The sequence below is a fragment of the Betta splendens genome, chromosome 9 (assembly GCF_900634795.4).
Source record: "Betta splendens chromosome 9, fBetSpl5.4, whole genome shotgun sequence".
NCBI classification, from domain to species: Eukaryota; Metazoa; Chordata; class Actinopteri; order Anabantiformes; family Osphronemidae; genus Betta; species Betta splendens.
The window spans coordinates 27,781,074-27,808,448 of NC_040889.2; the positions used below are offsets into that span (position 1 = coordinate 27,781,074).

General features: G+C 43.7%; 3 protein-coding genes across 6 annotated transcripts; all 3 read left to right on the forward strand.

The window, feature by feature from the left end:
- The first annotated feature begins 50 nt into the window (after window positions 1–50).
- Window positions 51–6,772, forward strand: lrrc74b (leucine rich repeat containing 74B). 4 transcript variants are annotated; one of them, XM_055511558.1, is made up of 10 exons: window positions 51–400; window positions 1,034–1,168; window positions 1,499–1,641; window positions 2,672–2,804; window positions 3,455–3,661; window positions 4,710–4,819; window positions 5,271–5,386; window positions 5,625–5,703; window positions 6,152–6,247; window positions 6,327–6,772. In XM_055511558.1, exons 2-10 carry the CDS (start codon window positions 1,066–1,068, stop codon window positions 6,441–6,443), a joined length of 1,104 nt encoding a protein of 367 aa, XP_055367533.1. In that variant the 5' UTR covers window positions 51–400; window positions 1,034–1,065; the 3' UTR covers window positions 6,444–6,772. The 4 variants fall into 4 exon arrangements, with proteins under 4 accessions (XP_055367533.1, XP_029018462.1, XP_029018463.1 ...); XM_029162629.3 differs by having other exon boundaries at window positions 52–400; window positions 1,031–1,168; XM_029162630.3 differs by having other exon boundaries at window positions 53–344.
- An 824-nt stretch (window positions 6,773–7,596) lies between these two features.
- Window positions 7,597–12,725, forward strand: nipsnap1 (nipsnap homolog 1 (C. elegans)). Its single transcript, XM_029162636.3, has 10 exons — window positions 7,597–7,810; window positions 9,171–9,298; window positions 9,913–9,958; window positions 10,387–10,481; window positions 10,678–10,748; window positions 10,888–11,028; window positions 11,291–11,322; window positions 11,439–11,533; window positions 11,799–11,882; window positions 12,124–12,725. The coding sequence occupies exons 1-10, from the start codon at window positions 7,752–7,754 to the stop codon at window positions 12,186–12,188; spliced, it is 816 nt and encodes a 271-aa protein (XP_029018469.1). The 5' UTR covers window positions 7,597–7,751; the 3' UTR covers window positions 12,189–12,725.
- Window positions 12,726–13,202: 477 nt separating this feature from the next.
- castor1 (cytosolic arginine sensor for mTORC1 subunit 1) lies at window positions 13,203–25,594 on the forward strand. Its single transcript, XM_029162635.3, has 9 exons — window positions 13,203–13,533; window positions 18,373–18,443; window positions 20,095–20,288; window positions 21,170–21,305; window positions 22,212–22,335; window positions 22,573–22,683; window positions 23,099–23,181; window positions 23,442–23,536; window positions 24,870–25,594. The coding sequence occupies exons 1-9, from the start codon at window positions 13,421–13,423 to the stop codon at window positions 24,939–24,941; spliced, it is 999 nt and encodes a 332-aa protein (XP_029018468.1). The 5' UTR covers window positions 13,203–13,420; the 3' UTR covers window positions 24,942–25,594.
- Window positions 25,595–27,375: the final 1,781 nt, after the last annotated feature.

Below are 27,375 nucleotides of genomic sequence, written 5' to 3' on the forward strand. Positions count from 1 at the left end.
TTAAACTTGTTTAAGGTTGAGGCGCTTTAGTTTGAAGGTCAGGTTTGTGTGTTGATAGCGTTTTTATCTGAACCTCCGAGTGCACGCAGCAAACAAGCCATTTGCTTTGCTCCTGCCTTTGCTGTAAGTGCTGCTCTCCGCTGCTCAGACAGACGGCTCTCTGCATCTCGGCGCCATGGCAACCTGTCAACAAAACACGCCATCCAAACTTCACACAGGGACACTGATTTCAAGTTGGAGGGTGATTATTAGCTGCTAACAACTAATGAGAACTGAAGCCCCGCTTCGTGGGAAGAACCTGGTCAAGGAGACGCGCGCGGCTGCAGCCTGAAATCTGAGAGGAGGTAGGACAGCAGCCACCCAGCCTGACGGAGGGGCGCGTGGAGGCATAAAGGAGCTCGTAAGCTGATTTATACAAAGCACACGAGGACGAGAACCCAAAGCCTGCTGCCGACCTGCGAGAATACATCAGGCTTTAGAAATGGAGGTCTTAACACCATCTCTAGACACATCTCGGACTTACTTTGCCCTGGGCACGCTCAAATTACAGGCTAAAGACTTTCCATTTCCTTTACATGGATTGGCCCCACGACCTGTGTGCTGCTATGAATTTATTAATGGGGACGATTCACAGTCTCAGCCTGAAAGCCTGTTTTAATTACACCTTTACGCAGAATAATCACAGGGCCGCATACCTCCAGTACAAACACAAAACTTTGGACACTGAAAGTGTTTTTGAGGAGACTAATAATAATATCAGGCATGTTCAGTAATTATGTTCAAATGAAGGGAGTAAAAGACAGCTTAAAAGCCTCTGGTTCAAGAGCTTAAAGGGAAGTGGGAAGAAAGATGTGGGAGGGGAAACAGAGTGGTTACAAAGACTAAGAGGACAGAAGGATAAAGAGACGAGTCAACCCACATTACACATTTACACAGTAGTTTTATTTCTCTGGCAGCAAATCCATCAAGTCGTCTTTGCAACGCTTCCAAGAGGGCGTCAGAATGTCTCACTTTCATGTTCTCCGTCCAGCAGCGAGCCGGACAGAGGTCGGCGTGCGTGGGCCAATGGCCCGGCGCTCGGGGCCTGATGGGAACGCACCAGGCAGAGGTGAGGAGGAGGAGGAGCCCATCTCCGACCAGGACTACGACACCGATTTAGAGCCGGAAGGTACGAACGGCGCTAATGTGGCGTCGGGAGACGAGCGCTTGCTGCGCTTAGTGATGAATGGCGTCCTCCTGTCTCCTCAGCTGCTCTTCTCCTCTCCGTCTTCGCCCTCTCTAAATCACCCTAGCAAAGAAATGAAGGGAAGACAACAGAAAGTGGTGCACGTGGCCGCCCGCGCACGTGGAACCCTGTTCTGCATCTTAATGATTTCATCTCAGACTTAGTGTCAGTCTTTTCACCACAAGTGAAAAGCATCTGGTATGAATACGCTTGTGGAACTCGAGGAGGTTTCAATATCAGACTGATGATGCGTCCTCTGTCTCTGTGCTGCAGGGACCGAGCAGCCGTTTGACCCGACAGGCCGCGCCAGCTACACGGAGGCGTGCGAGGAGCTGCAGGTGGCGCCGGCCGCTTGTTTCCTGCGTCACTCGCAGAGTCAGGAGCTGTCGATGAAGCATTACGGCCTGGGGCCGCAGGTGCGTCCATCAGTAGCCAGAAGCTGCATCACATATATGGCCCCACACATAATCAACGCACGTCGCATTCAACGCTAGCTTGTTTCTTCTGCCCCCATGTGGACAAACACGCGTTGGTTGGAGCTAAATGTTTTGGTGGAGTCTCACAGTTGGGAAGAAGCTGCTGGTTCGACTCCTCCCCATCGAGTCATTTTCACACGGTCCCTTACGTAGGAGCTGGTAGTTTCCCTCATGAGACGTGTTTCATCTGAGGAGCGCACTTGAATCGAGTCTGATTCATATATAAAAGCTAATAACGTTCACACTTCCTGGTGGAAATGTGCCACTTGTGGTTAATAGGTCTGAGAGTCTGAACAGAAACTTGAGGTTCAGTTCAGTAAGATTAGACTCTAGACGCTATTTCAGAGCAGCCCAGACCTTTGTTCAGTGAATGACTCATTAATTCAAAGTCACATTCGCCTCCAGGAGAACCACACTGATCCTGAGACCGTCTGAGGAGCGATGCGAGCTTCAAGGAGCTTTAAGTATTTTGCCTGTGCGTGGATGCACTGCAGTATGCTATGAAACTGTGGCTCCAGCTCCAGCATACAGAGCTCATCAGCACCACTGGAGAGGAGAGTTACTTCAGCCGGGTTCCCAAGGTTTTATCTGCAGAAACCTCATTTAAACACATTTTTAAAAAGTCTTCCCCTTGTCAATCACAGACTAGAAGTGAAGTGATTAAATCTGCCCTAATTATTTGCTGGTGTCTCAGATCTCTGTCCTTCATCACGCCGGACGGCTCTGCTTCTTTCCAGCGTTAACATAAGGCTCGGTGCACTCAACTTCCTCATTAGCCGCGCTAGAAACTGTCATTTTCATTGCTGACCCACGCCTCCACACGGCTCCCTTCTGCCTCATTTGTTTCACACAGGTTTAATATCCCTCTCTCGCTGCCCACCTGCAGCAGCACATCTACACTTTTAACAGGGACACAAATAAGAAGCTGTACTGCAGCGAACAAACAGAGGAATTTGGCGTGTGTTTGCAGGGCACCAAAGCGCTGGCGGTTCCCCTGGCAACCAACACTTCTATGCTGAGGCTGAACCTGAGGGATAATTGGATGGAGGGAATGGGCGGAGCTGCCGTGGCCGAGATGTTAAAGGAAAATTGTTACATTACAGGTGGTTTTCTAGACACTGGCGCTTGCACACATCTTCCCTGAGTCCCTCTCACCCTGTCTCTAGCAATAAAGGCAGCCCAGCTCCCGCCGGTGCCTTCCTCTCATCAATTATATGCCACAGCACACGGTTTAACGTCTAAGGTCCCTGTTTAATATTTGTGAAATGTCAGTCATGTTGTATGTGCAATTCAGGAAGCTATGGGTGGATTCATGGATTTATTGGATTTTTGACTGGCATCGTTCTCATGCACTACAATTAAACCTGTAATAATCCAGTCTTATTATTACTTAGTATACTATGTATCAAAGGATGATACACTAATCACATGACAAACTAATTCCATGGTTGCACTAAAGCAAAATTCCACCAATGGTGTTATTTTCATTTATTCTTGTCTTATTTATGCAAAATAAAGTAAAATATCAGACACACAGACCATCACTTTGCTACAACTGTGACCAAAACACTTTCTAGAGAGTCTTTACAGGACCGTTCCCATGAACTGCTTCAATAAAGTTGAATATATATTTGATAGGCCTGAAAAAGATGATGGTGAAGACTATGCATACAAAGCATCACCTGAAAGAGAAGAAGATATTGCAATACTTTCCATCTCTGCTGACTACTAGACTATTGTGTTTGTGTTTCAGAAATAGACCTATCTGGCAACCGCCTCGGGGACAACGGGGCCCGGGCCGTTGCCGGCATGCTGAAGGAGAACAGCACCCTGCTGAGCCTCAACTTGTCTGGAAACCGTCTGACAGACCGGTGTGCTGAGCACCTTGGCCCGGCTCTCATCACCAACAGCAAGCTCCAGCGCCTGGACCTCAGCTACAACGGCCTGGGAGAGCGTGCAGGTAGCAGCTGGAAATGCAGGAGACATGTTAGCTGTTTAGAATCAGCACAATCATTTTTACTGGAATTCTGTACTTATTTTAAAATCAAACTTAACTTTTTGATGGTTTGGCTTGCACATGGCTGAATGAAGTGCATCAGTCCTCATGTAGTTCCATAAAACCTTAAATCCCAGAAATGCATGATCTCTGATGGGACTGGAGATAATTAAACATTATAACTATATGCAGTCACTCGCCCATCTATTATTAGACTTGGAAATGAATTTGCATAAAACCTAGGGGTTTTCTGTAACAGCGGGGCTTCATCTCTCAGCAGGCAGCAGCAAACTGTGGCATTCAAAGGTCAATGACGTTTCACCTTCATTAACACCTCTTTCAATTATCATGCGCATTAGCTTAGTGACGGGCGCCATGTGGAAGAATGGCAGGCCAGGACGCACTGGGCATTTGATGTAGGTAATTGAAAATAAATGTGCCCGTGGGAGCGGGGACACCACAGTGTGTCTGCCATGTGTGCAGCTATGATTCATCCCCACAGATTCAATTCTGCTTTCTCCACTGGCGAAATATCAGACCACAGCCTGCATGTTTTACCTTTCTGTCATTAAGTCCCCGAGAGAAACTGCACCAGTCGAACAGGCTGACGTTCATGCTACAGTGTATAATAAATCAGCTTTTATCTATGATTATGAACAGTTCTTACTCCCACGATGAGGTAAAAGAAATGATGATGGAGATTTTTCTCCATGGGATACAGTCTTCACTCACCAGCTCTCTCCTTTAGTCCATTAGAAACACACAACCGCAGTCTAATCGGCATTTCTCCCACAGAGCACGAAGTGAAGTGCGTCTGTGATTGAGTATGAAAAGCATTTGGTTTAATGTTCTCTTACTTTGCCACTAAAGCATTTTGAATGTCTGAGATATCATAAGCACGCCTCAATGATAAGAATCCAGAAATGTCTATGTAAAACACCTGGAAATGATACTATAAATAATACAGACTATTAGATTTTACGTCTAATTCTCCTTTATGGTGTGTCTGAAGGTCACATCCTTGGAGACGCTCTGTCGGAGAACACGGGGTTGAGATCTCTAAGTTTGGCCTGGAACTGCATTAGAGGACGAGGAGCTGTGATGTTGGCCAGTGGCCTTGAGGTAAAGCAGCTCACGAGCAGCTCGGGAGCTGCACTTTTGAACAAGTCTTGTATTTCTAAAAGCTGAGGTAAAAGCTGCTAAACTTGACCGTGTTAGATGCTCACGCAAACACCCAGTGACTCAGCGATGCAGCTCCGTCTCTGGTAGACGAAGTAAAACCCGGCTAGTTCGTTTAGCGAAGCAGCCGCGGTCTTGTGCTCGTCAAACTGGTCCCAGCAGCACAGACAGTGTTTGTCCTTATCTTATCCACCACACAGGTCACAGGGACCTTGGCACGTACGCCGCACTGACAGGTTTGATTGATTCTGGCTTCCAGCAGCTTATTACCTACTGTCCTGCTCTTTGAATAAAGGTGTTTCTTCTCAGATTGTTGTTATTGCGTCTGAGCAGGCTGAGCATCTTTTTCCAAATCCTGCTTTACCAACGACACGTGATTTTCTGTTTTTTTCAGGGAAACATTTTCCTCAAAGATGTGGACCTGTCATACAATGGCTTTGGCAAAGAAGGAGCTTTTGCTCTGGGACAGGCTCTGAGGGAGAACAATGTTTTGGAGGATTTGAGTGTGAGGTATGAGCCGTTAAGCGTTTGTCAGTCACTGTAAATGTAATCTCATACTGTACCCAGTTAGTTAAACCTCTCCTCTTGTGTAACTTCTCAAGCAAAACAAAGCTTCCCTCACAAATTGTCAGACATTTGTACTCCATGGGTGAATAATGCCATTTAAAAATAACACTTTATGATTGCTTCCCTCACACGCCAGCACGCTACTCTTTTGTTTGTTTTCTGCATTTGTTTCTCGCCACAGTAACAACCGAATACCCCCTGAAGGAGCCATCCGCCTCGCCATGGGTCTCAGAGTAAACAAGACAATCAAATCCCTGAATGTAAGCTGTTGAAAAGAGATTGGTTCTAGCCTCAAAAGCAGTGGGGGGCATCAGCGGATAAAATTAGATAAATAAATGGATTACTGTACTTTGTGTTAATGTCAGTGCCCAAGCAGAGCTCTCAGGGGTTCATCTTAACTGGCTAAAATGTTATGGATATAGAGGAGACAGTTCAGTTACAGCTTGGATGTTTGATATTGATTACATTTATTCACAATGAAGCTAAAACGTGGTGCAGTATATGTGCAGTTCCACGTCTAAATATGATCAAGTATTTAAAATTAAACATTTAAAAGTTGAAAACACAGCTCAATGTATTCACACTGAGACCTGCTACAGAAACACTGACACGAGCCAAAACATAAAGCGTCACTTTGGTTACCGTTACCTGGTGAAAGTATGGATTAGAAACCGAGTTCAGTCTCTCTTACGCCTTTTCTTTGGACAGATGGGCAGGAACCCCATCCAAAGCGCTGGGTGCTATGGGATTCTCAAGTCTATACGAGAGAACCCAGATTCAGTCATGGAAACATTAGACTTCGCAGTAAGTTACACACACATTTCCCTTTTAATCCAAATCTCCAAATCTCAAACATATCCCCTCTGTGTTTTACTATTTCTAGGACATCACAGTTAACCAGGAGTTTGAAGACTTGTACAAAGCAGTGAAAGAAGCATTCCCTGCGCTTACAGTAAATCACGGGGGCAGAGTTGGCACATTCAGAAAAGCAAAAGCTTGAAAAGTATTACTGTAATTGCTGTACTTTTATGCCAGAAAAGATAGAAAAGGTCTTGTCAAAGCCCTGTGGATGTTTTCATCGACAGAAGAACTAAAGGATGGATGTCTGCAAGGATATCAGTTTCTAAGAAAGACTGATACAGAGTCATGAGAGCATATCTTTTTGAATAAAATGTATCTTCATGAAATACAACTTTATATGTACCCAGTCAAATGAAGATAAAGATACTGTTCAGTATTTCAATACTAGGAGAGGCAGTAGGATCATGTGTGCGGTTAGTGCTTGAAATGTAGTGTTGTTGAAGTCACTGAATATGAGCATACAATACAGGTACTGAGTTTGATTCTTTTAGCAATGATCTGATTTGATGTTATATAATGGCAGTGGGTAGAATGATAGAGAGGATCAGAGAGCACTGCGTTGTGTATGAACAGAAGTGAAAGTGGGCTGTACAAAAAGGATTTAAGTACTGCATGACTAGTCTAGGAACCGGCTTTGAGAGAATGGTCCACTATTAGATAAGAGACCTGTTTACAGCAGCAGGACAACTCAAACTTTGTTAGTTTCAGGTAACTATCATTTGGAGAGTCAAAGGAGATCTTCAACTCAATACTTTATTTCATAGTATTTAATAATAAATAACGATAATTATTAATACATAGAGTATATAGCATAGCATGTGCTTAGTTACCCTACCTATAAGTTACTGGAATAATAATAATAATGTAGAAACAAAGAAATATATATAGTTATAACTATCATTGTGGTTTATTGGACTACCTGAGTTTATTATTTAATGCACTGCATGACTGGGCGACTTTTAAGAGGGCAGATTAACAAAGAGCAGCCAGTGGTCCAGCAACAACTTTCTACATAAATTCAACACGTGTTTAACTGCCTGAAAGGAGTTATTCCTCTTAGGGCATATTTAGTTATTAGTAATTAGTGAATACACGATTTTACAGTAAATTAAGGCCTATGTGTGTCAAAACATAAGACACAGCTCACGAAATAACTATGATGAACACATTTTTAAAAACGGCACTGGAGCATTAAATACAATCATGTTATAATGTCGTGATTACTGTCGCATTAACATTAAAAGGCGCGATCAGCTAATCAGGTCTGATCGACTGTGCGTATTGATTATTACGTACTGCGTCACTCGATGACGCACGTTTTTAAATCTCCGGCGGGCTCGTCAAAACATCACTCAGCGCCAGGAGGTAAATATTAACCCGAGCAGCGCGTTGAGAAGAGGCCAGAGGAGGCTTTACCTGCTGCGGGGACGTGGCGACGACGGGCAGCATGAGCTCCAAGGCGCGGACGCTGTGCACGTCTTTTGTGAAGCTGCACCAGGCGACTCGGTAGGTGGTTTTGGTTGAAGCATCTTAAAGGCCCGCGGTGATTAACGGGGCCTGGAGGCTTGAGCGGCTAGTTTAGCTAGCGCTAGTTGCTCCTCTGCGTTGAGAAACACGGGTACAGTACGAATGAGTGATCCAGTGTTCACGCGCTCTATAAAGTTGACAACAAAAGGCAAATGTACGGGGTGTTTGTGGGTTTTAGGGTAGCGTTAACAAGGCATCGATGCGTTTTTCCAAACCACCTTTAATCATTTGCTGGACCTGTGAACTTTGCACCGTGAAGCCAAACTAAATGCAACTATCACCTGCTAACAGCTTATCAGCGCCTCCACGCTGCGTTTCCTCTGTGGCCCGTTGTATCCAGGATATTTTTCGTTGGTATTTTGGGGAAGGTGCCAGGGGAAATTCATTTCTCATTATAGTTCTCAATTAAAGCCATTGGCCCATGAGGGTATTAATTGAGACGTACCACTGACCTTGAAAGTTTGTGCATTTTTAGAACAACAAAGGCAGCATTAGACAGCGTTTGCGAATTAACTGACAGCCTTCACAGAGCCACATGAAAGTGCACAAGAAGTAGAATCCTAATCCATAAGCGGCCGTGTGCCAGCGTTTCTCCTCAGACTCTACTTAATTGAGCCCTTCACACCCTGTAAAAAAATCTGAAATGGACATTTAAAATGACATTGAAGCAGCTTTAAAATTGTAAAAACAAAACAGCGAAAGTCATTAGGATGTCTTTGGATTTGGCGCCCGGCTAAGTGTGGGAGATCTGTTTAACACTGCATATGAACAGGCATATTTTGTAAAGCCGGAGAAGCAGCTGACAATTTTCTTCCTGATTTCATTGACTTTTTTTGTCTGTTCATCTCTAATATTTTTCTTTTATTTTGGGCGAGTTCCACCCTCGTGTTCTAAATGCCAGTTTTAAATCCCAATCTTTTTTTGTGGGGGGGGGTTGAACTATAAATAATTGAGTTTAGTAGTTTTACTGGTTGAAATGGTTCCTGCTTTAATGCATCCATTACTATCTTCTCACGAACATACTGTAAAGTGTGAATGGCGTACCATTACTTTGACAGCTATTTGTGTTTAGAGTCTCATTAGTGAATGATAATTCTTCTTTATTCACTTCAGTGGGTGGTTTTTAGAGTCAAGACACAAACGATGACATCCAGCCCACTCACTGATAAAGTTTTCATGTGTTTCATATCAAAGGACATTAGCACAACTATCTTTTAGCCCATATGTCACACACATCTCTTTTATCCCCTTGTTTTTTTTTTGTTATTTTGATGACTTTTACAGTTAATGTTTTGCATTGAGGCTTTGTGAAACTTTCTTTCATTCTCTTTCTGTGTAGGAGGTTTTCAGAGAGCAGCGACAAAGGCTGGTTTCGTTCCTTATTTGTGCACAAAGTCGATGCCAGGAAAGATGCCCACTCCAACCTGCTGTCAAAGAAAGAGACCAGCAACCTCTATAAAATTCAGTGTAAGGACCTTTTGCTTACTTGCAAGTAAATGTTTATTTTCTTTAAGTGGGGAGTTGGAAAGGGCCAAGTAGAAGTAAATGTAAAGCCGCTACAGTATATCAGAATGCATCAGATTATGTTTTGAGTGTGCTCAGTTGTTTCCCTCTGCAGAAAAACAAACATTGAAATTCAATGCAACCTACAGTATCTTAGTGAGCTCAAAGAAAGCTGAAAGTAGCACAAGTGACAAGCGCACAGCAGCATGCAGGCAGCAACAAGTTCTCCCATAATAACATCATGTATCAGGTCTGTGAAGTTTTGTAAGTGACATACAAACAATTTGTCGGCTTTTCTTTTGAGACTTCAGTGATAACTGTGTCTGTGTCTTGCAGAGAAATCTATCATTCTTCCTAGGCTTTGATCTCTTTCTGTGCCGTACATCACACCATGTCGGGATTTCAATTTGAACACTCTATCAGCTGTAGCCTATAACCTATTGAAATCAAACCCGTTTCATATGTAGAAGTCTTTTCTGAATCATAGTGTGAAATGACTTTGTTGAAGAATTTGATTGTTGCTAGTATAAAAAAAAACAGCAATTTCTGATAAGCCTTTCTGCTCTTTTTCCCCACAGTTCACAATGTCAAACCAGAGTGCCTGGAGGCATACAACAGTCTAGAGTGAGTATGTGCTGCTTTATATTATTCTTTGCATTAATCATCAATCGTGTTACATTTTCAGTCTTTGATTTATTGGGTTTGATTAAATAGTACATATTAAGTGGCTTGGATATCTCAAACATATTTTCATATTAACAGCTAGAGAATGTTGGTGCTCAGGAAAATGAAATTCTGATGATATAATGAGTTTACAGTTTCACCTAATAATATTTGTGTTTCATTGTAATTGCGGGTAAACTGCGTTAATAAGAAGCTTGCTTTGGGTATAATAATAAGTTGGCCGGTTAAAAATGTTCATTGCTGCTTCATTAGTGCCCTCTAGTTGGTCATCATGGTGAGCTGTTTATTGGAACTGCGCAAACATTGACAAAATCAGTTTGTGTTTGAATGTGTGAAGTTTGTATTTATTTATTTTCTGCTGATTCTAGGGCAGAGGTACAAAACCGGCTCCATCAGGACCAGGACTACCCATGTGAGGTGGTTGGAAGCTGGAATACTTGGTATGGAGAGCAGGACCAAGCTGGTAAGCAGCAGTAAAACACGAAAATGAAAAATACAATTAACTTATTGATCAGGGTCAGTGTTTATATTGGGGGATAGATTATGTTTTGTCTCAATATGCTTACTGATGCATGGCTGCAGTTTGGCAGAACGCTATAGAAAAAATTTACCAGTTCATTCACAGAGATGCACTGACATCTGCTGTTACATGTATGCAGTGCATCTATGGCGATACAGAGGAGGCTACCCAGCCCTGACTCAATGTCTGCAGAAGCTCAACAATAACAAGGTATCTTATCAATATTGTTTTGTTGTATCTTGACAAATTACAACCTTGTAAAAGTGGAGTTAATGGAATTAATTGAGTGCAGCTAATAGGTGGCCAGTGGGTGTATATTGTTGTACATCCTTGTATTCGCTCTCTTCAGGAGTATTTAGAGTTTCGGAAAGAGAGGGCGAAAATGCTGATTTCAAGGCGAAATCAGCTTCTGCTGGAGTTCAGTTTTTGGAACGAGCCGCTGCCTAGACCAGGACCAAACATCTATGAAATGCGCACTTACTACCTCAAGGTAACTCCAAATGTACTATGTATATAATAAAATAATTTTACTTATGTCTGAATGTTTGAGTGGTTTCCTTCTGTTTTTTTTCTCTTCCTATTAGGGCTTCATATTTACACACATGCATGATAAAACATTTAGTATCACATGGCAGCATTTCTATTAACTGATAAGAGGTTGTGAACTTGAAAGAAGTCCGCCCTGTGTCTCCATGGTACTGTGTTTAGGTTATTAACCATGTTAATGTTTTACCTCCTCACATGTGTTTCAGCCAGGAACCATGATTGAATGGGGCAACCACTGGTAAGGCCTGACGAGCTTAACCTGCTTTACATATTAAGGAGTGTCTTGTCTGAAGTTGTTGTAGCCAAAGTATTAACAGCATGTGATGGTTACACTACTGAAAACTGCCTTAACAGGGCCAGAGCCATTAAATACAGGCAAGAAAACAACGAGGCAGTAGGCGGCTTTTTCTCCCAGATTGGTGACATGTATGTTGTTCATCACTTATGGGGTGAGTATGTACATTTATACTGTACACTTACATCAGAGATAATGTAAAGTTTCAGTAAGAGGCTCTGTAAACATAGTGTTAATCATTAGATTAAAGCCTGTGTGTTGTCCCTTATCTTTCCTCTGTTCACTAAGATTAACCACCAACCTTTTAGTTACATTTTTTTAACCACTCTGATGCAGCGTGTTTTATTATAATGCGATAACTCAATTCAGAAATTATTTGATGAGCTGTAAATGGATTGCGTTTATCTTTCTTCTGACAGCATACGAAAACCTCCAGGTCCGTGAAGAGACAAGAAACTCTGCCTGGCAGAAAGAGGGATGGGATGCAAACGTGTATTATACAGGTAGGAGAGCGAGACTTCTAAAACTGGAAAATTCTGCCACTTTCTCTTAACATTTGGGAACTATTGTCTATATAGTTTGCTTTCATTGTCATCAGACCTATTTGTTTACACTGAATCATGCAGCGTGAATAAAAAGGGGGGCTCCCCTGCTTCACTGGAGGCCCAAGCAGTGCCTTTGCCCTCATTTATCGACACATTTTCAAACAAAGGGACAGATGTTGACCTGTTTTTCTGTTTTCAGTGCCTTTGATCAGGACCATGGAGTCTAGAATAATGATTCCCACCAAGAATTCACCGTTGCAATAGAAAAGTGCCTGAAACTACTTCCAGGGCAACAATTGATATCTGTTTGCTGGATGATTTATGTTACCATCAAGTATGTAAAGAAACCTTTTTTTTCTATTCACATAAGGAACTTTGGGGACGATATGCAGAGATAACAATGTAATGATGACGTAAACTATTAGAACACAAAACTATATTGTGGATGATACTCAACATTAGAGGGGCATTCACATTATGTTAGATTATGTAGAGCTACATGTCTTCTTGTTTTTAAATGTTATAATATTGTATATTGTAGTAATTCACTATTTATTTGTTTGTCATGTTACTAATCTCTACCACTTTTAATGACTGCAAACAAATAAAACTTAATGATTGCACGTTGATCTTTGCGGCCGCAGATGCTAAAATTAAAGTTATGACTACCTGATATAAAATATCCCATTTAGCTGATGCAAAGTTACAGTTAATATGTAAAGAACCAGCCACAAGCAAATGTATAACTTCTGTTAAGTAATGTTTTCAAAATAAAAGTTAACTAATCGCAGGTGTCATTCAGAGAGCTTAAAGTGAAGTTCTGCTGTGTCCGGTTTACAACGTGCCTGATTCTATATTTTACCAGAGGTGAGGTCGGGGGTCGGTGCAAAGCATTATTCCTCTGTCTCACTAAACTCCCAAGTTATTCAATGGATTTTACATCAGGCAAATTACGCTGTGTAAAATAAATTCTAATCAGTTTTATTCGCCAGGTTTGCACAAGACGAACACTGAATTGCATCCGGTCTGACTTCGTTTTTCTTTAACATTAATTGTTTACATACTTACAGTTATAAACATACACCTTATACATAAGCTATTAAACAAAGGTATCAACGTCGCTTGATACTAAATGTAAACTTTGCCTCGATCCCTACACAATATTACGCTTTCAGTAGTTTTATTTTGAAGCTGATTAAACGGAAGTCGCGCGTTTCCCGCGCGAGACCTTTAACACCCAGACTTGTTGCTTTAAGAGGAGGGGGCGTGTCATACCGCCCCCTTCCTCGGTGTTTGAATATGCTGCGTTTCAGCGGAGCTGGAGTCGAGTTGCGACGGATGTTTTTCGACTCGTTGTCGGCCGCAGCGGGACGTGGTAGCTCCATTTGCCGCTAACCCGCCTTACTCCGGCCTATCGCTCCCGTTGCGGATGAGCTCATCCGGCTAGGAAGGCGCTCTCCACCGCATGCTCGCCCAGAGGAGACCGCACCGACGATATGGACCTGCACATACTGGACCACAGGCTACGGGTCACCAGCATAGCCAAGAACGGGCTGGTGCATTTCACACACCCCCTCATTAAACTGATTTTTCTCCGGAACAGAACGCGGTAAGACGAGTCCAGCCCGGTTCGGATAGATGAGGTGTTCAATGTCCTGTTCATTCACTGGGCTGAGCCATGGGATCTTTGCCTGTGCATGTCCTGCTCTGCCTCCGTGCGCGAGACACTAAGGCGCGTGTAGCCCGGGGATATGTGGCTAGTTTATCAGAAAACTACATTACCCGGAATCTGTTCTTTCTCTTTATGGGTGCATTTTACCCAGAAAATGTTATTGCATCTGTTGTGGTATTTATGCAAACAGCTTCTTGACGTGTATTTCTCATACCCTGAATTGTGTGCATGCTGTAAGAAAACCTTTAATAGTCCCGCAGTGGGGAAATTACCTCTCACAACAGCAGTACAGATGAGCGAGAATACAGGTACAGAACAGTTTGTGTATTATTCAGATGCATTCAAACGTGCACTGCCTCCCCAGCATGATCCAGTTTCCGTAGCAGATACTTGACCTTTGACCCTATTTGCCTAAACACCAACATTCGCCTACGCAGTGGTCATTGGTTGCAGTTTACAGTTAATCCTTGGACATACTTCTATTGTTATTAGTTTATTGTCCCCTCACGTTATCCCTGTGGAGAGGATGAGCTCAGCATCTGTTCTCAAGCTGCCCATGGTTCAGGAGGAGCTGTGGCTCGGCATCCGTTCTTATGCTAAGTTACAAAGAAGGTCCGCACGAATGCCAGCGAGGGTTTTACTCCACTTGTGATATCTGAAGTCCTGATATCGTGCTGTCCTTGCGGATTTGTGCTTATCCTAAACATCCGCCGTGTTTCCGCTGTAGTTTTGTGTCATAGGACAAAATAAGTAGTTCATCACTTTATACAGCACCTGTATTTGTCAAGAAACGAGATTTAAGTTTTGTTCACTTGTCTAAGAAAACTTGACATCCGTTCTTGCTTAGTCATCTTCATTAGCTTCTCCCAGGAAATTGGGCAATGTAATTTTAACATGTCCATACCAGAACTGTTACGTCACAACCTTCAAAACATCTGTTTTAAGTAAACAACTTGTCCATCTAATGAACGCATAGCTGATGTAAATGCACCCGTGACTTCGAAGGTACAGGCTAACCGTTACATGTTGGTTTGTGCACCTGTCCAGGTTTACGGTTGTGTGACGCATTCAGAGTCCAGAATAAAGAAGAAACGGTCAGACTTCACTTCCCTGCAGCAGCGCTGCCGTTTGTTTCTCGGCGTGTTGCTGCGCATGCGCATCGGCGTGTCACCGCGGTGCATGTGCTTTGCCTCGTCTTTCCTGTTCTTCTACTGACGTTGTTGCTTTACGCTTCTTTTTCCCCATTGGATGAATGGCGTTTGATACACAATAACGGGGAGTGGTGGATGAGACGAGATTGCATTCATGGCTAGTTAAAACAAATGAGCAGCGAAAACAAGCCTGATTGCCTCGGTTGTTTAGGCCGTTCCCCTTTTCAGGCCTCGCGTTAAGTGATTTACAAAACAAGTCCCGAGCAGAATTTTAATGAGGTAACGGCTTTAGGAAGCCCGGTCGACCATTACAAGGTAGATGAGCACAGTCACCGTAGATTAAGCAATAAATCGCCATTTATTGCAAAGCCTCCTATTGTTTGTGGCCTTGTGTATTTATGTTTTTAAGTTGTCTTTGCTTTTGGAGCCTGTAGGTGTGGTGCTAATCAAATCCCAATAAACAATCTGCAGTCTCTGCAGTCCTGTCTGTCTTTGGCAGTTTATTAATGAGAGCATGGGTTTGAAGGAACCTTCAGCCGAACCAGAGGGGGGGGGTTCTACTCGTCTGCCTCAGTAATTTGTCAAAGTTGGGGCTCTCCCTCCATTGTCTTTATTCCCTTTACAAAATGGTCACTGTTGTTCTTAGAACAACCTTATCGGCCAGTTTTAAGGTGTGTCGTGGCGCTGGCTGTGGCTCTGAGGCAGCTCGAGTCTCTCCCCTGTAACAACATCGGTTCGCGCTGCTCTTATCGTGTTTCCTCAGCTGGAGCGTCAGTTGCAGACACCCCACCGGCACCAGCATTCAGCCGCTGCTGTGTCCAGGTGGATCAAAGTCCAGACCCTTGTGCCTGGTTTTCATCTTCCCCTCTCGACCGTTTCCTCGCTACCTGGTCACTTTCCGCCTCCTCCCCGTCCTCTTCCACATCGGTTCAATAGAACGAGCTTGTTTTTCAGACTTGTTAGCAGTAATCAGGGGCTATGTGTCACTGTGGGGGGGCCTGTGCAAACATGACTAAATGAAGGAGGTTCCCACAGCCCAGAGACGAAAATTATTTAATGAATTAAGCAACAAAAAAAATTCTCAATGAATCACATTAAATACAACTACACATCACAACTAGTCATGTTGAAGCTGTTTAGGTTCCACATTTACTCGTGATCCAGTTAATATGGACTATTAATATATCATCAAGTTGTGGTAAGTGGGACTTACGTAAGCGCTCCCTTTGTGCTGAAGCGGTCAGACAGTAAACTGAAGCTATGAAGCAGCTGCTGTCATGAAGCAGAAACATAATCCCAATTTACAGCAAAACAGCTTCATCAAAAATAGCAGCAGTAAATAAATGAGCCCTAACATGCATGTCCACTGGCGTGTTGCTGTACTTTGTAGTTTAACTTCCACATATTGTGACCTGTGTCCACACCATGTTGCCCTTAAACCAACCACAGTTCAAATACAACACCGATGGAACATGCGACAGTCTGTCTTAAGCGCCTTCAAGCTGGATTCATGTTTTTATGTGGTGCACGTGCTCGACAGGCGGATGGACGTGAAGAAGTCAAGTAGCTGTAGCTTAGCGCTCACGTTGGCCCATTCATCAGTAGCTGCTGCTATCAAAGTACCTGTCACAGAATAGGAGTGCAGAATAATGTACAATGACTGAGGCCAGAAGGCTTCAACAGGTGACAAGCAAATGGGAGTCGTTAGAGTATAAATTAAACTAGAGATTATTAAGTAAAAGGCCCATTTTTTCAGTGTGCTGCTTGTACGTCTGATGTCTTATCAGCACTTCACAAACAGGAAACCAAACAAGCGCAGTTGCCTGACAGACGGGTTTCCCTCATGCTGCTTGACGGCGCTCTGCTCAAGTGTTGCTGAGCTCCGGCTGCCTTGCAGGTGCAAGGGAGGAGCCCTCACCTTCCTTCTCAACCCGTGACCGAGCACCGCGCCGTCCCTCCCACTGCAAGGATGGACGATTGGCACGCGCTCCCTGCAGGGAAACTGCAAGCAGAGAAAGGTGAAAGGTCACCAGGAAGCCGGGGGTATTACAGCACAATGGGCTGGCTGGGCCGGCTAGCACAGCTGGTTGTGGCTGTGCAGCGTTGTCTCTCTGTGTGAGGCTGTGGTGCGATTGTCTCGCAGCAGGGATTACTTTTTGCTGAGTCATGGGTTTGGCGATCTCACTCCTACTGCGTCGGCCTCATCTGACAGATAAGTAGAGGAGGAGGAAGGCCAATCGCCAGCGAGGTGTTTTAGGAAAACAGGGATATGTAGTGCGTTTAAAACGTTAAAAACCCAGAAGGAGGTTTTTCATTTTCTCACCCAAAGACACAACACAGGTGACATTTATCCACTGGAGGACAATGTCTTAAAGTGTGACTTCAGTCTTTGCTGATTCCCTTTATGTGCATGCAAAGGTTGATACTGTTGATGGAACAGTGTCTTCAGCGGCATCTGGTTTGATCCTTCTTTTTTTTGTAGATGCAGGTGAGCACCGTCGCTGCCTCATCTACATTCTATACACTCCACTCACTCATGCTAAAAAGAACCCCGCGAAGCGGCGTGGGTTTGATTTGTGCGCCGGGTTCAGCGTCGCTGGCCTCGGTTCGGACCCTGCACATGCACTGAAGCGTCTGCCGTGTCGGCACTCTGCTGGTTTGAGGTTTTAATAGAGAGCACATTTGTCAAAGTCACTGCAAATGCTCGACTTTGCATGAGGCTGTGTGTCAGCGCAGTTTGTTTTTCTCTTCTGTACTTGACTTTGCTCATCACACCACTTCTGTCGCAGTCTCCTTGTCTTTGCTGTTGCACTTGCCACCACTCTACTTGAGGAATAGAGATTTAACCCAGGAACATGTATTTGACGGCCAGATCTTGGTTTGATTTGATTTCATTTTTTTTCTGCTGCGATGCCTTTTAAGCTTTTAAACACAGGCGGCATTCAACAGGCCTGAACACTAATGTCAGAGAGAGAACAGCCTTGGAAAGCGAATGCATTTGGCCCCAGGCCTGATGAAGATGCAAATACCAGAAAAGAGTGCAGTGAGGTCTATTCAGGAGGATTTTTTTCTTGTACAAAGTAGTTTAAAATCCCAAATGACACCAGCTTATCTTTGTCAATGTTTAACCCTGTGGGTCGTGATGGTTGACAAAGCTACACTGTCTTCTTAAGTACTTAACCCAGGTGTGTCGTTTTTATGGGGCACCAAGTAGAAGTAGGATTCAAAGAGTGTGGACTGAAACCAAATGACCTAAAGCCCTCACGAACACGCGCTTCACAAAATCTACAAACTCTAAATCCTCCAACGCCGCTCACATTCGGGGGCGCTGCCTGGTCTCCTGAATGCAGCATTAATTGAAGCAGTGCCCCAGTTTGGTACCGACCGTTATCTGGACACAAAGGAGCAGCCCTGGCGCGGTGGTGAGCGCCAGAGTGGAATCCAGTCGCAGCCGGTGCCGAACCCTGTGATTGTTTCAGGAAACTCGAATTCCTTGTGGTTCTGTGAAAAAATGTGAATGTTGCTTTGTTTTTCCTTGTTTAAAAAAACCCTTTCTCTCCTCCTTTTTATATTTTTTCATATTGTCAACTGTATGACACGTTCTAACTGTACTTTCCCCACTTAGGTGCAAGTTCTTCAGCTTAACAGAGACACCAGAGAACTACACAGTGGTCCTTGATGAGGAAGGATTCAAAGGTAAAACACCCCAGTTTGGCAGCTCAGATGTGCTTCAAGTCCCCACACTGTTTGTGTATGTCACACCTCAATCAGTGCATATATTGCATACTCCACATTTCAATTTACAAAAACCTTACTCCACCATTTGTATACTGAGATTAGTTGTGAGTACGTCGTCCAGAATCCATCATCCGCCACCAAAACAGTCGGAGCTTTTAAAGTATGCGTCTGTTGTTCCTCCACTTCAGTGTTCCTTCCTTCCTTTTTTCCCGTGTGTGTGTGTGTGTGTGTGTGTGTGTGTGTGTGTGTGTGTGTGTGTGTGTGTGTGTGTGTGTGTGTGTGTGTGTGTGTGTGTGTGTGTGTGTGTGTGTGTGTGTGTGTGTGTGTGTGTGCGCGCGCGCAGAGAGCACACCCTCTTTAGAGACATTTGTGAGTGTGACGGGGAATCAATAAAGCATATTTCAGCCTACTTGTAGCTAATCAGTGAGTACTTTATCTTCATTAACGTTGGCCTTTGTTTACTTCGTGTTGCTGTTGCCATCTGTCTTCTCACCAGGTTTGTCTTATCGCTTGCCTTCTTTCTGGGGACACCTTTGCCAACACACTGTTCTAATGCCATGTTTAGCCCTATTGGCTCATTTTTCCATCTTCCCCCAGATGTAGTTGTTAAAGACCTTTATTGCCTCTGGCTGCTCTATTGCTCTCGCTCTCCTTGCTTCTCCTTCTAGCTGCCTATTTTAAGAGGTGAACCTCGGGAGGCTGGCTGTGACAAATTATGCCAACCAGAACACTGGCCCTTTTCAAGGAGAAGGATGACTATTGACTGCAGGAGCTGGATGCCATTTACTTCCTACTGAGCTGAATTCTAATGAAATCCAAACCAATGAGTGAATGAGAATGTTTGGCTTTGAGAAATGTTTGCAGAACTTGTAAAGGTTGTTTTTCATCTTGTTGCACCTCCTGCATCCCAGGTAGCGACAGGTAATATAAATTCCCTGTTCTCCCACGTTGACCCTGACACTGAGGAGCTAAGAGGCTCTTCTGAGGAAATCACCTGTTTGAACTCTGACATGCATTAGTGGTTTAATGCATTGGTGTCAGGTCTCACTTTATGGCCACCACCTAGGGGTGTTGTTGTACTAGTGTAGCAGGGCAGTATAAATAGCCGGGGCGTTTCAGCTCGACATGGCAAAGGAAGAGACAGGAGGTGGGGGAGGAAGCCTGTGCGTTATGTTGAGCAGCGAACAACAGGAAGTAGTTACTTTAAGCTGCCTCTTAGTCTAATGTAAAGATCCATCGCCAGTGAAAGTGTGTTTAGGGACGGAGGGTGAACGCTTAAATGCTGTTGGGGGGGTTTACTTTGAAGTTCTGATTGAAAGGTTGGTCACCTTCCCGCTAGCCACTAGCGTTCTTGACTGCTCTGCTCTTTGCTGGTGCACTTTTACATACAGTTATGTGCCAAATGTGTGTGTGTGTGGTGCATCAGTGACTCAAGGTGGAAGTTTTGGAATGTCTCCTGTTTAAAGGAACACCTTTTTTCCAGTATTAGTATGTCAGTGAGCTGGCAGAAAGGCTAGCAGATGATGTCCCTGCCATTGACACTTATAACTGGACAATGGTTTGGTTGAAATCATGCTCGCTCATCACTTCTGTTTTCGAACCCACTCAGAGCTGCCGCCCTCCGAGCACCTCCAGGTAGAGAGCTCCATCTGGCTGCCGCTCAACGTGGTCTCCAACGGCAACGCCTCAAGCAGCTCTCAGGCCGTCGGCGTGACCAAGATCGCCAAGTCGGTCATCGCGCCGCTTGCCCAGCAGCACGTCTCTGTTTTCATGCTGTCCACCTACCAGACGGACTTCATCCTGGTGAGTCTTTTTGCTCCAGCATCCGTACACTGTCTGCATTTCCTTTACTCGGGCGGTGGGTTTGATTGGTTTTTAACTTTCATAGTCAGTTTTAAACAAAGTAGTGACACAAGGATATTGTTTACATTTGAGTCCTGATTACACATTTCTACATCATTTCCATTCTGCCTTCCCTGTTGACATATCAGCACCTTCACTTCGTTCAGAGTCTCTACTTCAGCCTGTTTAGACTGTTTGTTGTCGGTCTCGAACACAGTGTCTCGTCCACTCACTACTTGTGTTTCTCCACCACCGGCCTCCTCCTGCTTGTCTGCACCTTCTCCACCGTCCTCCCGTCCATCAGCCTCTCCTCCATGCTGGTCCTCTCTGCCATAGCCAGCTGCACGGCCTCCTGCACCCGGGTGGAAGTTTCCCCCAGCCTTGTCTGGACAGGCTCTGACTAAATGTCCATCTTTACCTCAGCCAAAGCATTTCATTGCCTCTGATGTTTTGAACAGATGATCATAATCGTCAATTCTGAGCCTAAAACTCAGATTCCACAATATGTACTGTACACACCTAACAAAAACGAGTTCCTTTACCAAAACGCCACCATGAAGTTAGCAAAAATAATTAAGTACATTCATTCACATTTACGCTTACAGCTCTAACACGCCACCTGACTCAGAGAGAGAGATGGTTGATGTATTACAGGTGAAAATGTTAAATTGGCAGAAAAGATGAACATCTGTGTATTAATGCTCAACATGCTAGTTGGGCTTCACTATTCCCTCAGTGAGGTGGTCACATGACTCACACTGCCCTAAATCCGTGCAGCTGCTTGATCAGCATGTTCATACATTCAAACCACTGCATCAACCTCCTACTGATGTGTTGCACAGGTGAGAGAGAACGATCTGTCTGTAGTCGTCAGCTCCCTGGAGGAGGAGTTCAACATATACAAGGAGGTTGGAGGAGAGTCCGTCCCTTTGAACTGTCAGGATGTTTCCAACGGCCTCCAGAAGAACGGCAAAGAAGGTAGAGCTCCTGACGAGTGCCTGTGGTCTCGAAGGAAAGTCCTCTAGCGCCACCTTTAGGACACTTATGTACCATGTAACAACCCATCACACTGTGTTTGACCTCTCAGACACCAGAGGGTACACTCGTATTAGGTTACTGTCCGTTAGGCTGAATCCTAACGTCTGGTTATATAGATGTAGATAATCCAACAAACAATATCGCTGTTTATTGGTTCATCCCAAGTCTAACAAACCCCCTTTACCTTTGAGAAGTCAGAAACTCGACTCTAAATAATGTTCCTGTCCAACGTTTTCTAATAATAATCAACCCTGTGTGACACCATGGGGGATGAATAAAGTGTGTATTTTTGGGCTGCTGTTTAAGAACACCTATTCAACAAAGTCACATTTAGGTGAAACAAACATTACTATATGAGAACCATATATTTTTAGTATATATTTATAGTATCTAGTGTATAGTATATATTATATACTACCTAAAGGAGGACGTGATTATATGTGACCGTGAAAACGGTCGAGCGGAACGAGCGGTACATTCTGAGCGTAACATGTTTTCACACGTTTGTCAGCCTGAATTATTAGTTTGACTGTTTTTCTAAATCGGGGTGCTCATTTATGATTTTTGCAGACACTTGGGACATATTTAATAATTGATATTTACAAGAAAATTTATAGTGGAGAGAATAAAATGAAAGTGGCCCCAGGTGAAATAGGGAGAATTAATCTGAAACAGGGATTTTAGTTGTGAATGGACAGAGGATATGTTTATAGCAGAATTTGAGGCGTACAGTTTAGTTCTAAGAAATGTATAGTAAAACCAAAGGTTTGAAATGAACACATGAAGTTTTTACTCATATGTACAATTGGATACACTTCTCTAAAGAAGCTCTACTTGTTCTTCCAGCCATCCAACCCACAGTTCACCCGGTGCTGATCCCCAAGAACCAGTTCTGTGTGATGTCTCTGGACCCAGACACACTGCCGTCCATCGCCACCATCCTCATCGACGTCCTCTTCTACTCCAGCAGGTGAGATGCTGCCCCAGTACCGGACTCAAACATGAGGTGGCAGCACATGACGCGTCTTAGACATCATTGTACATGCTTAGACTGACGGTCCTCAACTGAGTTCACATTAGTCATCTATGAAAGAGATTTTATCAACACACGATAAACACACTGATTATACAAAAAGGATACAAAATGTTTATTAAGTCGCATTAACCTTAAAGTCCATAAAGTCGACCGGCTTTGTCTTCGTCTCAGCCCCAAAGAAGAAACGCACTCGTCTTCCAGCCAGGACTGCATCGAGTTCTTCTCCTTCTCCCTCATTGATGGCTACGTCTCTCTGGTGATGGACACCGAGGCTCAGAGACGGTAGGGATCTTAATCTGGTTATCGAGTTGAAGCGTCTGGAGACGGAACAAATTACTGGCGACCCATGACTAATGAAAATGCTGAGTCATTGTTAGATATAACTAGTTAAAAAACACCTGACAGTCATTCTGGAGAAAACATAACATCTGATATTGGTACAATCCTATAGCCTTTAATCACATCCGCTGGTACGGAGCTGGCTGACTAGTACCAGCAGTGGTTAGACTGTAAACACATACACAATGCAACATGAACCCACAGAATGACAGTCAGGCTTCATGTGTAACTGTTAGGGAGGTTCAGAAGCCACTTCAGGGAACTTCCCAGTCAGGGGACGTTTGATGCACGCATGCTGTGAGCCCACATTGGCGTTGTCCGTTTCTCTCTGCCTGAGATGAGTTTCTTTGTGCTCTAGGTTTCCTGCTGATCTCCTCTTTACCAGCTCCTCCGGGGAGCTGTGGAGGATGGTCCGGATCGGCGGTCATCCGCTGGGCTTTGGTGAGGCCACGTTCATGCAACATATTAGTTTGAGACTTCTGCTAAATCACAGTGGAACCACAAGCTCTGTAACATGATCTTTTGTGACTTTGTCGCTGAGTCAGAAAAATGCACCTACTGTACATAATCTCCAGATGTTGTTCGTAGGTGGATTTTACCTACTGATCTCCACTGTTTGCTGCAGACTGCCTATTTTGGTGTAGTCCCTGATCGTAAATGTGTGTTGATAACAGCGGCCTCCTCTTCCCTGTGTTTTCCAGATGAATGTGGGATAGTTGCCCAGATATCGCAGCCCCTCGCTGACAGCGACATCTCTGCCTATTACATAAGCACCTTCAGCTTCGACCACGCCCTGGTGAGTTCGACCACCTCTGAAGACACAGCTCGTAGAACATAGATTGGTCTCATTCTTAATGTGGGAGATGGGGACAGATCAGCGGCATTCCTGTGAGACAATGCAAGAGGAACGATACAGTCAGCTGATGATGGATCACGTTGAGGCGTCCTCACTGAAACTCGACCGATAAAAAGTCCTCATACAGTAAATGACCGTTGATTGGATCTTGTGCCACCTTAGTCATCAACCGCATGCCACCTTTACGCAGAAACTTTTATCTGGCTTGTCTTGTGTTGTTGTTGAGAATCTTATCGCTGAATTTTTGGTGGGTTTGCCTGCCACATCATTGAGTGAATAGATTATGGATGGTAATACCTTCATGGAGTTTGGTTCAGATATGTGGGCTGTTTAATGGGCCTGCTTTTCAGATGTGAATCAAGTGTGTGTTAGGGAATATGCTGCGTATCCTAACTTTAGAACTAGTAACTGTTAATAGCTTTCAGTTATTTAAGGCACTGGTGTGTCATTGAGCTTATCTTGGCTATTAAATTCATTGCAGCAGCTATAATTATTCTGTAGTTACTTGTAACCGCAACCACAGAGTGACCTAATGTTTGAATGCAAATTCCACCGTGAACAATTCATGGGGACCGTGGCGCCTGTGATTTCCACGGTGTAGACCTAAGAATGCTGCTTGTGACTAGAGGTTTTCTCAGCTGTGGAGCCACATTGTCTGCCGATTAGACGACCACAGCTAGATCATCGATCACTTCACCTTCACACATGGACCAAAGTTTTAAAAAAAACCTACGTTGGACTGAAGTCTTATGAAAAGTGGCAAAAGATAACATTTACTAAAAGTAAATGAAATTTAGACTTGGATTTTTAATTGTGGTTTATCGAGAAAGTGTTTTAAAAACCAACTAAAACTGGTCTGGATGAAAACGACGAGGCAGATAAAATGAATGCGCCCAGAGATTAGAAGTGAAGGTCAAGGTATCTTGTCATTGCACCAAAGTAGACGTCATGCAGATGAGGATGACGCCACTGGCGAACGCCATTTAAAGTACAGAAAGCTGAGTTTCCTTCTGTAATGGGAAGGGGAACAGCAGCACGTCTGCAAATGGGGATGAGGAAATGAGTGGAAGTCATTCAGAAAGTAAACTACTTGTTTGTGTTGTCACAGATAGAAATAGTTGAGGACATTTCCCAACATGAGACAGAACAAGTTACATCAGAAGTTCCTCAACATCTAAGGGGAATTCTGATAGATATCAGATATTTCTGTATGCACTGTCACACTGGTCAGTATTTTGTCCACAGTAAACACTGCTTTGACGTTGTTCTCCAGGTCCCGGAGGAGGACATAGGGAGCGTAACAGACATGCTCCAGCATCAGAGGACAGAGCCGGCCACCAGCTGAGACGTGTCCGGAGCCGGGCGCCCCAGGCTCAGTATCGCCCGCCTCCCTCCAGCTCCACCGGTGCCTGGACTAGCAGTATTAACTCCAATGAACTCGCCATCAACACGACCAAGTGTTTTTTTTTTTTTTTTTTTTTTTTTTTTTTGCTTCGCTGTGGTGCGCCTACAGATTCTTGGTGAGTGGTTCCAAGCCAGGATGCTCAGACCCTCAGGAGGCCACATGCACATCAAGCTGCACAGCTACTAGAAAAAGTTGTCCGAGCGACTTTCTAATACAGGAAACCAGAACTCTGATGCAAAACAAAACTGACAGTTGTGTTTTCAACACTGAGGCTGTTCCCATTTCACTGCGGGAAGAATATACAGGTAGTTTTTCTATAACAATACTACTACAAATGTTGTCAAGCAGCACAGTAGGCTTGGTCAGTGTTATTTTATTTTTAATTTTTTAGACGTCAGCATATTTTAACCGAAGCATTACTCAAGGTCATAAACACTAGGTCTTCTCTCCTTTTTGTTATTTGCACAGTAAACCTAGTTTAGTTAATGTTTTCTTTGGTACACCTACTTTTGTACAAAGAAGTAAAATGAATACTGTAAACATTTGTAATATTTGTGCTGCTTCATTCAATAAAGAGAACTGAAAGTACGGCAGGTGCGCCTGGTTGACTTTTAGTTTGTATAGATGTGTTCTAAGAAATTATGATTCATTAGGCCCTGATGTTCTTATTCATCCATCAGTCACAGCGGTGTAAAGTGAGGTGGCCATAAAAAGTCATCTTTATTCTAGCTGGAGTTACTTTACACAGGGACATCAACTGGTTGGAGAGGGAGAAGGAGAGCGTGTACGTCCGTCTGCGTGGGGCCTCTTTGAAATGTACGCGTTTTTCTTATTTATTCTTATTTGATTATGAGACGATGACATTGACGATGGGATTTTCTGATTCAAGAGCGACATTGTAATTGAAATTTTCTGACACAACCTGATTTTTCAAGAGACGAACGTCCGTGGTTAACTCGTAATTTTGAATCAATATCTGCTGGCGAGAAAGTGGAAAAGATGTAAGACGGCGTAGTGGAAAGTGGCAGAACACCACATGTGGTGATTGGAGGTTTGATTTTATGCCCCAAAGCCTTAAAAGGCAGGAAGTTGGTAAAATCTTGATTGTCAGATGGAAAATACAACTGAACAGGACTAAGAAAGTAGTGAAGGTGATGGTATCACAATTCAGGGTGCTGAGACACCCTGAATTAAGATAAGAAATATTAAATGCACTTTAAAAATGTCCCATCAATTCATGACTTCTATTTACATTATTTTTATTAATATTTTATTATTATTCACAGTTGTTGAATATGTGTTACTTTCTCTTATAACTTTTATTCTTGTTTGCTTTTTCGTTATCATTGAGAGGCTCATGAAGTATTCAGGCCACACCTCAGAGGCTAAGATACGCAAACGCGCTCTGACTCCACATGAGCAATAACAAAAAAAATGTCATCATGGAATTTTGTAAGTTTTTGTCAGGTTGTACGTGTCCAGTATGTGTGTCAGTGGGTGGGTAGAGGCGGCGTGTATATAAACTGTTCACCAGAGTCAAGTGTTTCACCTTCTGACAGCTCCTCATCACTTACTTCTGTCAACATGAAGCACAGAGGACTTCTGAAGCACTGTGGTAAATATCTAATTCTATTTATATTACTAATTGATATTTAATTACTTATTTCATACACAAACGTCGGGTTTACTGTATTTATAATAATAATAATAATAATTGAACTTTATTGATCCCACATTGGGAAAATGACTCTGTGCATTTAACCCGTCCTGAGGGAGCAGTGGGCAGCCCTACTGGGAGCTACGGCTCCCAGTAGGGCTCCCAGTGTTTTACTCTACTTTTACACACATGGTGCTCTGGTGGGCTTTGGATTTTGGTATTTGAATTGCACAAAGTGTAATTTTTCAGGGTGACTTTGATCTATAGAACTGATCTTATGAAGCAACTTTTTGTGTTTGTGCATAAAAATACAAAAATACTGGACTAGGCCTTTCTGTTCTATGTCAGTTTCCCTATGTCACTATGTTCAGTTTCCGGTCAGCAATACTCAGCGTTGTGACTCAGTATTAGGGGTCAATATATGCAGAATGTCTCCATCTGCAGCCTCTAAAGTTGAGTTTTCAGAGCTGAGGTTGCTTAATTCATGAATCATTCAGCGAACTGCCAGGCTGTTTTCCCATAAGCTGCCAGGCTGTTTTCCCATAAGCTGCCAGGCTGTTTTCTCATAAGCTGCCAGGCTGTTTTCCCATAAGCTGCCAGGCTCGTTCCCACGTTCACTTTTTCACATTTTTGGTAATTTCGTGTCCACCTGTCTTTCCTCAGTTCTCCTCTTCATCTTCATCCACTGGAGGACAGCGTGTTGTGCTCCGACTCAAG

What these genes read in the sequence shown, in the direction of transcription:
- lrrc74b (XM_055511558.1), top strand. Translation starts at nt 1,066, where the DNA reads ATGGCCCGGCGCTCGGGGCCTGATGGGAACGCACCAGGCAGAGGTGAG. An exon ending in GGAAAATTGTTACATTACAG is followed by an intron (nt 2,805 to 3,454) that starts GTGGTTTTCTAG and finishes TTTGTGTTTCAG; the next exon opens with AAATAGACCTATCTGGCAAC. An exon ending in TTGGAGGATTTGAGTGTGAG is followed by an intron (nt 5,387 to 5,624) that starts GTATGAGCCGTT and finishes TTCTCGCCACAG; the next exon opens with TAACAACCGAATACCCCCTG.
- nipsnap1 (XM_029162636.3), top strand. Translation starts at nt 7,752, where the DNA reads ATGAGCTCCAAGGCGCGGACGCTGTGCACGTCTTTTGTGAAGCTGCAC. An exon ending in AAGCTGCACCAGGCGACTCG is followed by an intron (nt 7,811 to 9,170) that starts GTAGGTGGTTTT and finishes CTTTCTGTGTAG; the next exon opens with GAGGTTTTCAGAGAGCAGCG. An exon ending in TGGAGAGCAGGACCAAGCTG is followed by an intron (nt 10,482 to 10,677) that starts GTAAGCAGCAGT and finishes ACATGTATGCAG; the next exon opens with TGCATCTATGGCGATACAGA.
- castor1 (XM_029162635.3), top strand. Translation starts at nt 13,421, where the DNA reads ATGGACCTGCACATACTGGACCACAGGCTACGGGTCACCAGCATAGCC. An exon ending in CGGTCATCCGCTGGGCTTTG is followed by an intron (nt 23,182 to 23,441) that starts GTGAGGCCACGT and finishes TGTGTTTTCCAG; the next exon opens with ATGAATGTGGGATAGTTGCC. An exon ending in TCAGCTTCGACCACGCCCTG is followed by an intron (nt 23,537 to 24,869) that starts GTGAGTTCGACC and finishes GTTGTTCTCCAG; the next exon opens with GTCCCGGAGGAGGACATAGG.